Genomic DNA, 16,027 nt, shown 5'->3' with positions numbered 1-16,027 from the left:
AAAATTAAAAAAAATTAAAAATATGTTAAATGTACTTTTTTGCAAATAATTTGTATTGAGTCCTTCTGGTGTCTGCCGCTTTTTTAGGTCTGATTCTGCACAGCTTTCTTCTCACATTTATGCTACCTTGTTTCCTTGGATATTTTGTATTTTATGTTTGTGAGATCATCCTCATTGGAATTTTAATTGTGATAATTCTTTGATGCTTAGGTTTAAGGTCAGTTCTTCCATGGAGTAATTGTTCTCCTTCTAACAGTCCTTCAGGGGCAAAGTTTTAATTGTGAATTTTTGAAATACATTGTGTGTGGGAATTTTTGCCCCAAATTTGCAAAAATGTAGCATGTGATTATGAATTAGCAGGGAACATCCGTCCTCACTCTCTCCGCACTCCAACTCAAAAAAAAAACCCTTTCCGATTCTCTTTGTTTTGTGGGTTCTTTCTAGTTTACCAACTTAGAGTGTTATGTTTCAGGCCTTATAGCTTTATGTGAGTGTCCTAACTTTCCCCTTTTCAACCCTCAGGTTTTGTTTCTGTTTGTAAGCATAGCCTATTAAAAACAAAACTCTTAATTTTAGCATTCCTCAGGTCTCCAAAGAAAAGTTAAATGTATTCAAACCTTGTTTATCTCCATGAATTTGTGCTTTTTTTTTATCAGTTTTGCCTACTTACATAACTGTCTTATCAGCTCAGTAATATTTAAAAGGATTGTTTTGTATTTGTCCAACAATTTTTTACTGAGATTTTCATGGTATATTTGGATCATGTAACTAGAAAAGTATAAAATTCACTTTTTATTTATTCCTTTGTTTCATGTAAATTGTAAAAATTTTGTTTTATTAATGAGCTTTAAAATGGTATTCATTTTTCCTCTAAAATTGTTAGAATCAGCAAAGAGCCTGGCAAGACAATAATGGTTTAAACTACCCCTTTCCAAACCATACCTCTCAGAGTAAAAATCCAAGATGTTCTATAGAAAAACATGTTAATGAAACACTTTTAGGAGGTCATGTGTACTTTATTCCTATCTAGTGGTTTATATTTATTTATTTGTTTGTTTGTTTTCCATTTATCTACTGTTTTAAAATACTCATCATGTTAATTAAATATTCTACCCAAATACACAGCTTTTAATTAATCTTCTTTTATCCATAAAACATTTTTGAGAGTATCTATTAAATGTGTTGAGAAATATGGAAATGGTGGTATAACGAATAAATGTAGAAGAAATGACTTTGGAGATATATTACTTTGGGGAAAAAATTTACCAGGACTAGATTATGGAAGGTCTTAATTCCAAATGGCTGATAATATACCATAGACCAATAGGGTCAGATTTGAGCACTAGGATCAAATATTTACCCATCAAAATATACCTAATCCAGATTTTCCCCTATGTCTGTGTTTTTCTATGCCTTGTAAAATTTAACAACAACAAAAAAAGAGTAAATTACTTGTGAAAGATCTGCATTTTCACAGCTTTTCAATTTTTTTTCTAAAATATAGTTGATATGTATGTTAGATTATTTATTTTTAAGTATTTTCAGTACATTTTAGTCCTGTCTACCATTTTTCCCTTATAGATCCCTTATGATATTCCTACTGCCATTTCAGGACATTCTGTTTTTTGTCTTTTGAATTTTATTAGAATGGTAGTAATTTAAAAAGAATAGTATTCTATTCCACCAGTCTCCCAATAAAATAGTGTTCTTTTTCTTATGATCCTTTTTAATATTTTTTCAAGTACTTACAATACTACAGTTATAATAATGATGGCTTTAGGTAATCTTGTGGTTTTTCTTCAATTGTATTTTATAAATATACATTTATTTATATAATTATCTAAATATAAATATATTTACAAATATAATTCCGTATATTTTTTTAAAGATTTAATTTATTTATTTGACAGACGGAGATCACAAGTAGGCAGAGAGGCAGGCAGATAGAGAGGGGGAAGCAGGCTCCCTGCTAAGCAGAGAGACTGATGCACAGCTCGATCCCAGGACCCTGAGATCATGACCTGAGCCAAAGGCAGAGGCTTTAACCCCCTGAGCCACTAGACTCCCCCAAACATAACTCTATATTGATGTGTAGTTTTATGCTTAATAATCATATGATACTCCTTTTAGTTGACGTACTATCGTTTCTTATACTGAACCCATTTGTTGGACATTTTAAATGTTTTGGCTTTTATACTTTTATAACAAATTTCGCTGTATCTTCTTATGTATTGTTTTTATTCTTTTGCATTATAAATAGTCTCCTACTATTGTACAAAATGTGTTTTTGAAAATACACTAATAATGATTAATGAGTTTACCTAATATAAGAGTTTTCATTTCCCTGACATCTAAAAATTATGAGATCAATAATTATACCTTGTTTTTTTAATTCATTTTTATATACCTCATCTTTATAGACAGATTACTCAGTTGTAGTATTTCAGTATTAGAAACTTTGTGTAGACTGTCCTTACTTCAGGGAATATCCAATTAAGGGTAACAATTCATTCATTTCAACAAGTTTAATGATTCCATTTTATCATAATTGCATTTGTTTGATGAAACATATATTCCTAATACTTACGTCAACACTTATTTTTCCAAAATTTTATATGTTTAATATTATGTGTGTATTATATGTGTATATATATGTGCACCCATACATATGCATAACCAAAATAAGGATAAAACTGAATTTTTTACATAAGAAACACAATGCTAACTGTAAGAGCTGTGCTCCTGATACTGATTTTTGTGTAGCAGATACTCATTCTGCAATAAATCAGAATATTCTTTTGTTAGCTTATTTCTCATAAATGTCTGATTCTAACTAGTTTAGGGATATTACTGTACAGAGTATAAAAGTGGAGGTTATAAAATGGACAAACATGAGAAATTGGGAGCTAACCATTGGTATTTTCTGATGATAAATTTTAGGAGTAGGAAGCACAGACCAGACTTGGGGACAGTTACTATGGTATCACATTGGTTCCTGAAAAGTACTACACCTGTTGTATTATGTTTCTTAGGAGGTGCAGATAAATCTGTTTCCTTTTTTTTTTTCCTTTTTTGCTAAGGGGAGTATCTTATATACATGTGTTATTTCATATGTCCATTTGAAAGGCACTATTTGTTGAAGCAAGCTTATTGTATTGTACTTAGGCAAGTGGATGAAATAATAAGATTCAGATGGATTTTCAAAAGCTATTTCATTCGAAAATGGTGAAGCAGAAATATTCTACTTAAACTTAGAATTGGGACATATCTTTGGCATTTAATAATATGGACACTTTCCAAATATAGAAACCTCATTATGGAAGTATAAACCAGTCTTACCTTTTTTTATGCTGATGTATCACCCAATTTTTGTCTCATTCCTTTGTATTTCTCCCTTAAATCAAAGGCAAATAACTTCTTTGCTTACATTGTTTCATGCCTATTAGAAATATGTCTGTTTAGGTGAAAGAAGTGTAGTGTAGCTTGTATTATAGTTTTATTTTATTCACTTTAAGACGTTTGTTGATATTATTGGACTTGTAACTGCTATGAGTAGATTTAATCTTATAGTTCATCTTTTTTAGGTTTTCTTTCTAAACAATATTTAATGTGTTGGTCCATGAATGGGTGAAATGTCTCTGACTCACTTTACATTAAGATATTTATTAAGTTTATTCAGTGTCTGTAAAGTCAGGTTAAATGGAGGAATATATGAGCTTGTGCTTTAAGACTTTCCTACCAGACCACTTGATCTTGTTCAGTGTTTGTGCTTTACAGAAAGTGAAATATGGTGCTTCTTGAGTTTGCATTATAGAATATATACTTAACACACCCACGCACATACCCCATGTATAAAATAAGGTGAAGTTTGTGGACCTGTCATAAATAGATAACTGTATACCTGAACAAGAGCTTCTGTAACTGCTTAGTCTAACATTTAATATACAAAACACTGTCCATGTGTGATTGTGATTAAATCTCTTTACAATATCTCTTGTGACTCACATTCCAAGAAAGAAGAGATTTTTAAATATTTTTTATAGGAATCAAGTAAAAACCATATAACTTCCATATTTATATTTGAGTCTGCATGAAACATTTTTCACTTGGAAGAACTTCTTCCAAAAGGAAGAAATAGCATAATCTCTTTCTGAATGCCTTTTGTTTTAGGCTAATTTCAAAGGACTGTCCTTGAGACCTTTGCATTAAGCATCTACTCTGTAAGATTAATAGACCTGTTTAGTTTGCATTTATTTAATATTATAAAAACTCTAAAATTTCAATTTTTATGAATCTGTCAACAGTATATTTTAGATAAGCAAAATGTAGTAAACTCTTCACTGTTCTTAGATGAGATTTCCTGGTATAGATTTCAATTAATTTTCATAGTGTTTTTTAAAATGCATAAAGGTATGTCTTGAAATTTTCACGGAAGTTCCTCTGTGGTTATAAATATTTGGACAAGAATCTTATGATTGCATGTTGCCAGTTGGTTCAGCTTTGTCTCTGGACACAACAAATATGTCCAGAACATCCCCACCTTGGTATTGGTCAGCTAGTAAGGTGCAGAAGAAAGTATTTACCATTCCTCATACCATCAAAAACCATGTGAGCCATTTCTAGGGTGTTGATACTTTTGGATAAGTAAGGAATTCTGTATTAAGGCAGAAGGCAGGTGTAATACAGACAATCTCCAGATATGCTTTATACTTTATTTTAGATAGACTAAAGGAAGGATGAAATCTTTTTGGCCAAGCTGTTTCTTAACATTATAATTTCTTGTTTATAGTGATTAAAGTCATCCAGAGAAGAAAGGCATTTGGCCCAGAGAGGAAAGTCATCCCTGCTTTTGCAGAGTCTCAGACAAGAAACAAACCTCAAGTCCAGTACACTTTCTACTACAGTCCTATAAAGACTGCAAAAAGAGCTCTAGTCATTTTCCTATTTGTGCTAATAATACTATTAATAGTTAAAAAGTTGTAGTAGGGTATTAGAAGTAGAAGTAGCACTTGTAAAGATATTCAACATATTTAGAGAAATTTAAAAAAAATCACAATGAGATACCATTTCCAATTACTAAGATGACTATAGTAATAATAAGAAAAAAGGAAATAATAAATATAGAGAATGTGGAAAGATTAGACTCCTTGTGCATTGCTGTGGGAATAAAAAATGGAGTAATCAGAGAAAGCAGTTTGGTGGTTCCTCAAAAAATTAAACAAAATTATTATGTGACCAAATACTTCTACTAATAGATATATACTCAAAAGAATTGAAAACAGAGACTCAAAATACAGTTTTATATGTGAATATACATAGCAGCAAATTCTAATAGTCAAAAGGTGGAAACACCCCAAGTGTCCATCAACAAATGAATAGATAAAACAAAAGTGGTATATGTACACAGTGGATTATCATTCAGCCATAAACAGGAATGATACTCATATACATACTACAACATGGATGAGGCTTGAAAACATTTTGCCAAGTGAAATTAGCCAAACAAAAATGTGAATATTATTTGATTCCACTTATATGAAATGTCTAAATGGGCAAATTCTTAGAGACAGAAAGTAGGTTGGAGGTTACCAGGAGCTGGGATGAGGAGCAATAAGTCATTGCTTAATGGGCGCACAGTTTCTGTTGGGGATTATGAAAATTTTAAGAAACAATGGGGATGGCTCCAAAGCATTGTGAATATAATTAATGCCACTTGTCTACTTTAAAAAAGTTAAAATAGAAAATTTTTGTTGTGGGGCACCTGGGTGGCTCAGTTGGGTAAGCATCTGGCTCTTGATTTTGGCTCAGGTTATGATCTCAGAGTTGTGGGGTGGAGCCTGCATCAGGATCTGGGCTGAGCTTAGTCCGCTTCAGATTCTTTCTCCCTCTCCCTTCCCCTCAGCTCCACCCTACTTGCATTCTCTCTCTCAAATAAATAAAGTCTTTAAAAAAGAAGACAAGACATTTTTTTTTTTGTTGCACTTATATTTTACCACAAAAGAAAAATGGAAGTAGAAGTAGCAGTTGTAGTAGTATAATAGTACCTTATACATTGCTCAGTGTTCATCATGAGACGTGTACTCTATAGATATATTTTTTTCTGTTCTGACTTGTCATTTAAAATTTGTGTGTTGTATTTTTTTTCGGGGGAAGAGGGGTTCATTTTTATCTATATCTATCTATCTATCTATCTATCTATCTATCTATTTATTTCCAAAGCCTAAAAGTTATTTTGCACTGAGAGGAAAAATTCATTGTTAATGTATTCCTTGAAGTTTTTTTTTTTCTTACAAAATATTTCTATAATTGAAATATAAGGAATTGATTCATGGGTTGTCTTTTAGATATTAATATTTGTGAGGGCACCATCCCCAGAAACTAGTATAGTATCCTGTGTTGGTAGGCACCAAGCAAATATTTCTTGTATGCATGGTTGAAAAAAAGCATGAATTTATACATTTACGTATAGATGTAGAAATTATGTATAATTTATAAGTTGATACATAAAGATAAACTTTAATGTAGGATAATTTAATATAAAAATAAGATATTAAAGTATGTCGTTGAATTTCTACCTTAAAGATTGATCATCTAAACAATTTTTAAAAAGGAATAATAGAGGGGCGCCTGGGTGGCTCAGCAGGTTAAGCCTCTGCCTTCAGCTCAGGTCATGATCTCAGGGTCCTGGGATCGAGCCCCATACCGGGCTCTCTGCTCAGCAGGGAAGAGAGCCCGCTTCCCCCACTCTGTGCTTTCTGCTCTGCCTACTTGTGATCTTTCTCTCTCTCTCTCTCTCTCTGTGAAATAAATAAATAAAATCTTTAAAAAAAAAAACGAATTTAACAAAAACGGAATAATAGAAAATGAACATCCACAGGATACTGCTCACATTTTCTACTGAAGTTCATAACTCTAACAACTAAAGATTATGAACACTTAAAGTAGGTATGATGCTTTATGAAAAACATTTCATTTATATGATCAGTTAATCATCAGAAAACCCCTATAAACTGGATTTTAATCCTCACTTTCAGGAGATCATACTGCATTTCAGATTTAAAATGTCAAATACCACGTAACTAATGTAGAGCTAACAAGAAGAGCAAGAGTTTGAATCCATGTTTTGTGTCCTTAGATCCAGAGTTGCTGCTGCTACCCATTGTGCTTAAAGTATAGCAGAGTGGTCATGGTCGGATTTTACAGAAAGGGCTTGGTCTCACTGAAGTCTGGAAATAGGAAAGATAGCAGTCATGTTGAGAACAAATATACATTGCAATCTTGATTTATATTGAAATAAGAAAACAATTTGAGAAGCTTCAAAATGGAATGTCTAGAGTAACTACTTTTAGTCTTGGATCATTTTTCCCTAGATTCAGGTACTCTGACAGGAGTAAAGCCCTGTATAAGGTCTACCAGTTAGCAATATCCACGGAAATGAAATTGGTATGGATTATAAAAGTTAACACTCTATTTTACTGAAAGATATTTTTGAAATTATTATTGAAAAAGGGGATGGATGTTCCTTCTGAGGCCTTTATGTTTGAGCAGCATCTAATTCTTTATATGAAAAAAAATTCCTCTTCATAAGTGAACTTTATTATCATACTTTTATCAGCTATTTGACAGGAAGTCTAGTTAACATTTTTGAGTATCAGATACATTACCTGCATTACATCATTTAATTTTCAAAACTGTGAGGTTGGCATAATTAGCTTTATATAATAAAAGAAAAAAAGAGGCTTAGAAAAATTTAAGTTGTACCTTTCATAAGGGAAGAACTAGTGATTGACTCCAGGTCTGTCTGATTCTACTGCCTGTGTTTCAGTCAAACATGATAACCACTACTACACTATGGGAATAAGATTCTAATGCCTGTATTAATTATAATGAGATATTTTCCCTTCCAAGGAGATGCCCCCAAAATATAAATGGAACAGAAGAATGTCTTTTTTTGACCTTACAGAAGTACCATAATATAGTTTTTGTAATTGTGGCTTATATGTTTATCTATTCTTTCAGAAAAGTCTCTTCCCTGAGAGTATGTATGTCTTTGAGAAAAAGAAAATGTGTTGGCTGATACAGGCATTGATTACTGAGTCACGTTTTTGGCTGTGTGTATTTCTTGGGATTCCAATGGGAGAGATTCAGCTACTTAAATAACCTACAGTCTTGTCCCCCCACCCCAAAAGTTAATTTGTCAGGAATGAGTCCCCTTTCCTTCTAGTTTTTGTGATCTTGCCATCTCCGTTACATTCCGTTAAGGGGCCAGATAAAAGAATTGGGGGAGAATAGACATATCATGACCAGCACATAACTATATATCATGACCAGCACATAACTATAAGACTAGGTGAACAGTCCCAGTATATGACTGAAACTCAAAAAGTCAAAGAAACAGTCCTTCGAGATGTAACAGAGCCCTTAGTTGTATGTTGATTCTAGATAATCTAGTGCAAAGTCCATGGATTTTCTATTCAACTCCTACTGGGTCCCAGTTTTAGTTTAACTATTAATTAGTCCTGTGAATGTAGGCAATTTATATAACCTGTCTGAAACGCAGTTTGAAAATCTGTCAAATGTAAGTAATAAGACATTTCTGGGTTGTTGTAAGGGTTCCCAGTAAGACTTGTAAAGTTCCTAACACAGTGCTTGGCACGTAAGGTTGAGTCAGAAACTCAGATGTAATTCAGTGTTTTTAAAAAGTGATTCTAGGGGGCACCTGGGTGGCTAAGTGGGTTAAGCCTCTGCCTTCAGCTCAGGTCACTATCTTGGGCTCTCTGCTTGGTGGGGAGCCGGCTTCCCTCCCCCCCACTCTCTTTGCCTGCCTCTCTGCCTACTTGTGATCTCAATGTCTGTCAGATAAATAAATAAAATCTTTTTTTTAAAAAAAAGTGATTCTAAATCTAGATAAATACGGTGAACTAAATATGCTCATCTCTTCTACCTTCTGTACCTCTTCTCTCTCAAAAATCACTAAAATGACACCAAAAGAAACCAAAACAAATAAATAAAAACAATAAACTAACGGGGATAAGGTATAGGCAAATCTCACTGACTCAGCAGAGGATAACATATTGTAATCTTAGACCGTTGAGGTGAAACCCTTATGAAACAAGCTGCTCTGTCCTACAAAACCCTAGAATGCCTCAGGAATAAGGGACACTGGGTGCTGTGGAGCTTGAAAAGCAGGAGGAATGGTTGAAACTTTCCATGCACATCGTTCTTAATTCAGATACTTACTGTATACCGTAGCAGGACAAAGGAGTAGTTAGACCTACTAATTTGACCTCATAAGGCAGGAACTAAAAACTGGGAGATTATCCCAAAATCCACCTTATAGTTACCTTTTTACCCATACCCTCTTCGCCCATATCCTACCAGTGAGAAGATTGGGGAATTTTTTTTCTAGGCAAAAAGAGCAGTTTAAGAGAAAATGGTGCTACATAGACCTGACATTTGGAAATTGCCACCACAACCATGAAAAAGCCAGCTATTTGCAGTTCCTGTAAAGCTTCCCCACATACACAGTATTTCCTACCAGCGTTTTTGTGTCTGAGATTTTCGTACGCATGAATTGAAAAAGATGACCAAACATTGGAGAAACATCTTAAATGAGAAAATTACTGACTCAAGCCACCCCCCACAAAAAAAGGAGCTTTGAAAAAAACAAAAACAAAAACAGATAATGTGGAAATAGAAGGGCCCTTGCCTCCACCACCCATAACTATAATCAGTGCATTCAGAAAGAAGAAGAAGAACAGAAAAGATGCAACAAAAATTCCCATTTTCAAACAGGGAGAATGATGAAATAAACAGCCATGCTTGGCTTATAGCAGATACCAAATATTGTTGGTATCCCTGTGCCAACAGTGGAACAGTTTCCTTGGTTAGTTGCTCATCCAGTCCATGATTCTGTTCTGTGGAAGAATCTACCTTGTCTTTTTTCCTACTATTGATCGTCAGTAGTCAACTAAGGTATAATTTTGTATTTTCTTTCTGGAATACAGTTTGAGGGCATGCATAAAATATAAACTGTGCTCAGTCATCAACCTGCCAATACCAACCCTAGGAATATTTCATGAGGCCATAATTATATAAGTTCCCAAGGTACATGCACAAAAATAAAGATTTTTTTAAAAAGGAAAATTTTGTAAACATAAATGTGTAAGTGGGACATGATAAAATATATAATTAGGGTAATAAAAATAATAGCATAATTATGTTTCTGTAGAAATAATACTGTTGAGTTGAAAAGGCTGTGGTAGTTATGAACGTAATACATAAAATGTATACATATAGCTGTATATTTACATACACAGAGAGCCCTCCAGAAGGATGTTTGCCTAAATGGTTGTCATTTAGGTGATAGAACTCTGGGTGACTTTTTTTTTTACCACCTGACACTTTTATAAGAATAATGTATTTTCCGTTTCTGTTGTCCTTGATTAGCTACTTGTAAATTATTCATTTTATAAATTAACTTTAATTTTAAGAGTTAACATCTCTCATGCCATTCAGCGTCTTTCTGAATCCTCTCTCCTTCTATTACTTTTTTTCAGAAAATCATCTTATTTTAATGTTACTCTGAAAAAAAATCAGAAGTATAGGTTAGTCAAATTATTTTAAAGATTTTATTTATTTATTTGGCAGAAAGAGAGGGCGTGAGCGAGAACAAGCAGGAGGAGCAGCAGAGAGCCCTGCTTAGCAGGGAGCCCAATGCCTGGCTCAGTCCCAGGAGCCTGAGATCATGACCTGAGCCCAAAGGCAGACGTTGAACCAACCTGACCACCCAGGTGGCCCTAGTCAAATGCTTTTAAAACCAAATGCAAGTGAGGTTTTACCTGACATAAAACTTGTAATAAGGAGCTTTTAGATATTGGGTAACATCAGGGCAATGCTGAGGCCACATTTAGCTAGTAGGTAATTATTACTGTTGATAATGAGTATACTGATAAGATCACTGCTGAAGTGATTCATTAGAGACCTGGCAGTTTCATAACTTCTCTAAGTCTCAGGCCACTCATCTGAAATGAGGAAGAATATTGCCTGATTTAGCAGTTTGTTGTGGATTTAATGTGGTACCACTACATGTAAAGCCCTTTTAACAATCTCCGAAACCTAAAAAATGCCCCCAAAGCATCAGCTATCATGACCTGTATGTATAAGAAATTCAGTAACCTAATTGTGTTTTCTCAAGCAGATGGATGATTTTACTTAAAGTATCTTTTATGTAAGATACTTCTTTCCAATGGTAATTTTGAGTTTATTCTTAAAGAAGAAAGCTCAAGAGTAGTCTTCTATTATAGTGTATTGTCAGAATGAAGAAATAATGATCAGGAATGAATTTTCTGAACACTACATTGTCATTTCAGCTAACATACCCTCTTTAACTAGTTCTTGGACCACTGGAAAAACTTGGCCTACTTACAATTAATTACTTAATGATTTCCATTAACCTGACTTATTAATGTAACAGTTCTTTTTAAGAAGAAATGATTTTCAAAGCTATTAATGACTCTGAAAAATTCGTTGTTTAGTTTAATTCTTATAGCTTTTATTGGTTTTCTATTTCGTTATGTTTATCCCTACCACAAAGCCTAAACTGAGTATTTTTGGTTTCATATGGGAATTGTATTTATCATTTCTAAATCTAATTATTTGCCTGGTATAACATTTTTAAACTTTTTTCTCGTGTGTGTATTTGAAGTAGGATTATGTATTTTTTTTTCTGATTCAATGACATTTATGTGTATCTAGACTTAAAAGAATATGAAATTAAAGTCTCAGAACTTAGCATACGATAAGTCTACTGATTTGTCAGCTGCTTTTCCCATATTGATACGGTACAAATAATTTCTCATAATCAAGTTGTAATTTGTATCACAGTTTGGATTTTTTTTTTTTAATGAAAAAACATCATGTGATTTTTCTTATTTTCTTGAAAAATAAGGTAAAAAATAAATTTATATTTAAAAATAGGAATAATAGGGGCGCCTGGGTGGCTCAGTGGGTGAAAGCCTCTGCCTTCCGCTCAGGTCATGATCCCAGGGTCTTGGGATCGAGCCCTGCATTGGGCTCTCTGCTCAGCAGGGGCCTGCTTCCTCCTCTCTCTCTGCCTGCCTCTCCGCCCACTTATAATCTCTGTCTGTCAAATAAATAAATAAAATCTTTAAGAAAAATAGGAATAATAGATTCTCTTAACTAGACGTGGCTGTTTGGTCACTTACTCTTCATGTGGACTGTTCCCTAAAAAATACTTAACTCAGAACAACATTGAAAGACATAGATCCATTTTAAAATACTGGATATTCAAATAAGTTCATATTTAAAGAAGCTTCAAAATTAGAGGAATTGGAGAAAATGTTCTTCTTTGCCCTTTAGTAACTGAATGTGAAATCTTTGTAAGTAGAAATATATATATTCTTTTTGGTTTTGTTCCTCATAAAAGCACTGTTCCAGAACAAGTATCTGGCTTCTCTCTGTTGAAGATCTTGATGATACAAAAGTTGAATTTTCTTGGAAAACTCTCAATTCCAAGTGCCCAACCCATGAAAACTGGCTAATGGTTGTGTGTGCTTTTTTGCTAGCACACTGGAGTAAAAGTAAATACATGAATTCTGTATATTGTAACATTAGCTATCACATAAATAAATTCCTGTCACTGTTTTATTTTCTGAATCTTAGAGTGAGAACAGTAAATAACCTCTCCATTTCTTTAACAATGCTTTACTAGAATCACAAATAATATGTTATGATCATTCATCAAACATCAGTTATTATTTATTTGCTTCTTTTGCTGTAGACTAATAACTTTAGTGAGTAGTTTTTCTAAATTTAATTTTGATTAAAGACATTTTATCATTTTCTGATTTATTTTCCAATTTGGACTAGTGTGCCTAAGTTAGATCTCATGTCATGTACGTTGCTGAGTTTGGGGCCACAAAAAGTTCTTTTGCACTGATTGGGAAAAGGTGAATGGGGTTTTTTTTGGTAAGTCTTCGTTTCAGCAATCTACCCATTGTTTCCTCTAGTGACTATTTAGGTGCAGCCAGGCCAGTGAATTCCACGAGCTATACTCCTTGTTGATAGATTATTGGTCTCAGAGCCATAATCATAGTCTGTTTATCTTTCCTTGTAGCATCAGAGGCTCCTTGAAATGCTAGATACAGAGAAGGAACTGCTGAAAGAAAAAATAAAGGAAGCTTTGATTCAGCAGTCTCAAGAACAGAAGGTAATACTTGAAGTTTGCTCGGAGTGTAGAAAGAATGTGTTGTTCCCTCAAATAATTATCTCAAATAATACATTTACTGTCTACCCAACTGTCTTATCATTTACAGGAAATACTGGAAAAATGTTTGGAGGAAGAAAGGCAAAGAAATAAAGAGGCATTAGTATCTGCTGCAAAGGTATTTCTGTCTGTAATATTGTGTTTCTTTGTAAGTAAGTGGAATTTAAACACTGACTTCATTAGTGGTGTCAATCTACTTTTTTGGTATAAGTCAATCTACTTTTTTTGGTATAAAACCTCATACAGAAAAATCAGAGTTTTTTTCTTTCTTGTTTTTCCTGTTAAATTTAGAATTCTACTATATGTATTATGGTTAAATTTACATTATACAGGACTGGAATGACATCGAAATACTGCAGATTTAGATAATTATTGTTAAAAGAGAATATATGTTGTGACACTCATAAGTACTTGGTATGTACAGTTATCATCACAAATAATGTATGTGTAGGTAAGTATATATTTGTAAAAAGATATGTGACTTTTAAAGCCAATTTTGAAATACTTCTAAGTAGTGTATCTGTAGATATTAAATATACATATGCCAACAAAACATAGCACTAACTTTTGAGATTTAGATTTAAATTTAGTAAGCAAATATTTTGAAAATTTCATATTTGCACATCACCATGCAATGTGATGACTGTGATTTTGTCTTAAAGAATTTACAGTCATGTAAGTTATTACTTATTAGCAGTAAGGTGTGGCAGAATGTATTAAGTTATTATGAGCATATAGACAGTACTTCTGTGCCAGGAGTTTTTAACAATAAATTACTTTGAAATTAGCTTGAAGGGTGGCTAGTATTCTGAATTGTGAGTCTGAATTTTATTCCATAGATAAGGGCAGACACATTGAAATTTTTGAGTGTAGGTATGACATAATGATAATTTACATTAATTTGGGGGAAATTAGAAGCAAGGAAAAAAGTTAATAGAATGTGTCCAAAGTCTGTGTAAAAGAGAGTGAGTGGCAGAAGTAAAGTAGTAGTAATAAAGGAAAGAAATAGACAAATTCTAGAAATAGGAGATGGAATTATCATATATTTTGGGGGTGGATAATATAGAAGGTTCCCAAGTTGGGAACCGCCAGTGTATTGCCTCAGAAACAACATGGAGGTGGTACTGTTTCTTTGGTATAGAGTTTGAGGTGCCCATGATATATTCAGATGGCAAGGCAAGTAGGCAACTAAATCTACCTGGCAGCTCAGAGGAGAAAGGAATGACTTGAAGATGCTAATAAGGTTTGTTTCTTTTTTCAGCAGACAGATGGTAATGGTAACCATGGAAATTATTGTTATGTATAATCACCTCACTGGAGAGAATAGAGTAACAAGTGGTACTAGGCTTGAACCCTGAAAGAACTCCAAAATTTAAAATTGAGAGGAGAAAGTTCCAAAGAACTGAACAGAGTCAGCCATATAAGTAGAGTAAGCAGCATGCTGTTATGCAAGCCAAGAAAAGGAAAACAGAAATAGTCAACGATGTAGGAGGTCACTTTGATGTCAAGAAAAGTAGGGATTGAAACAAACAAACAAACAAAAAAAACATGTTATTTAGATTTAACAAAATGGAGAGCTTTGGTAAGCACATTAAGAGAGTAGTTTCAGGGAAGAATTATAGAGTAAAACAGGAGTTCAGAAAATGGTAACTCACTTTGATAACTTGTCTCAAATTTGGCCAACTGGAAGAAAGAGAAAAGGGTGGGCATCAAAAATGGGAGGACCATAGACATTACTACATCCCAAAGTATGATGGTTGTCTTGAGAGAAATTCTCCTGTTTGAGTTGCAACTAAAGTCAACAGTTTTCATGGAAAACCATTTTACTGGATAACAGGGGTTATGCAGACTTTAGTATTTGGCAAACATTTTCTCCAAAGTAAACAGAGTGAGCCCAGCATCTCCAGAAAACTGTTTTTGTTGCCCATGATAAAAGTTGAGCTTTAAAGCAAAATTAGAATTCTGGAAAATTTGTATCTACTTTCAGATCTTAAAGGCTTTTCTGATGAGATTGATGGTTATATTAACAAATGTGACCTTTGTTTTTGTTATGATGTAATGAAATATGTCAAATTCTAGAGGAGATGCATAGTATACTGAATCAATATTTTCCAAATAAAAATGCTTAAGAAATTCATGCATAAAGGACTCATTTAAAGTGCAAGAAAAGAAAATGTGGCAGAATACAAAAATTTCATTGCAACTATATGATTTTCCTTACTGCAGCTACCCTTTAAGAACTATCCTATGTTGGGCACCTGGGTGGCTCAGTCATTAAACATCTGCCTTCAGCTCAAGTCATGATTCAGGGTTCTGAGATTCAGCCCTGCATTGGGCTCCCTGCTTGGTGGGAAGTCAGCTTCTCCCTCTCCCACTCTCCCTGCTTGTGTTCCCTCTCTTGCTGTCTCTCTCCCTATTAAATAATAAATTTTTAAAAATCTTAAAAAAAAAAAGAACTATCCTGTGTTAAAATTTTGATATGGAACCATCAATATCTACAAAGATCCAAACTGGCTTCTAAGTACTCCTCCCTTTTCTACTGCATATCAGTGTGAGACTGAGTTTTCTTTATGTCCTTAAACCAAAAGCCATACTACAGATTTAATACAGAAGGCAGATACGAGAACCTAGTTGTTTTCTATTAAGTCAAATATTAAGGAGGTCTACAGATTTTCTTCTCACTTCTTCACTTTGGAAAATATAGTTATTTTTTTCATAAAAGATATTCATTAATATACA

General features: G+C 33.5%; 1 protein-coding gene across 6 annotated transcripts in view; it reads left to right on the top strand.

The window, feature by feature from the left end:
- CCDC91 (coiled-coil domain containing 91) overlaps nt 1-16,027 on the top strand; it is a 358,743-nt gene that overhangs the window by 223,960 nt on the left and 118,756 nt on the right. For all 6 annotated transcript variants that reach the window (XM_032347556.1, XM_032347555.1, XM_032347558.1 and 3 more), the window contains 2 exons: nt 13,139-13,231; nt 13,338-13,406. In XM_032347556.1, coding sequence (XP_032203447.1) covers nt 13,139-13,231; nt 13,338-13,406 — 162 coding nt within the window. The remainder of the gene's footprint in view (nt 1-13,138; nt 13,232-13,337; nt 13,407-16,027) is intronic.

This window comes from Mustela erminea, chromosome 6 (assembly GCF_009829155.1).
Source record: "Mustela erminea isolate mMusErm1 chromosome 6, mMusErm1.Pri, whole genome shotgun sequence".
Taxonomy (NCBI): domain Eukaryota; kingdom Metazoa; phylum Chordata; class Mammalia; order Carnivora; family Mustelidae; genus Mustela; species Mustela erminea.
The sequence above is the reverse complement of the archived record's forward strand: the minus strand, read 5'-3'. Positions and strand labels throughout refer to the sequence as shown.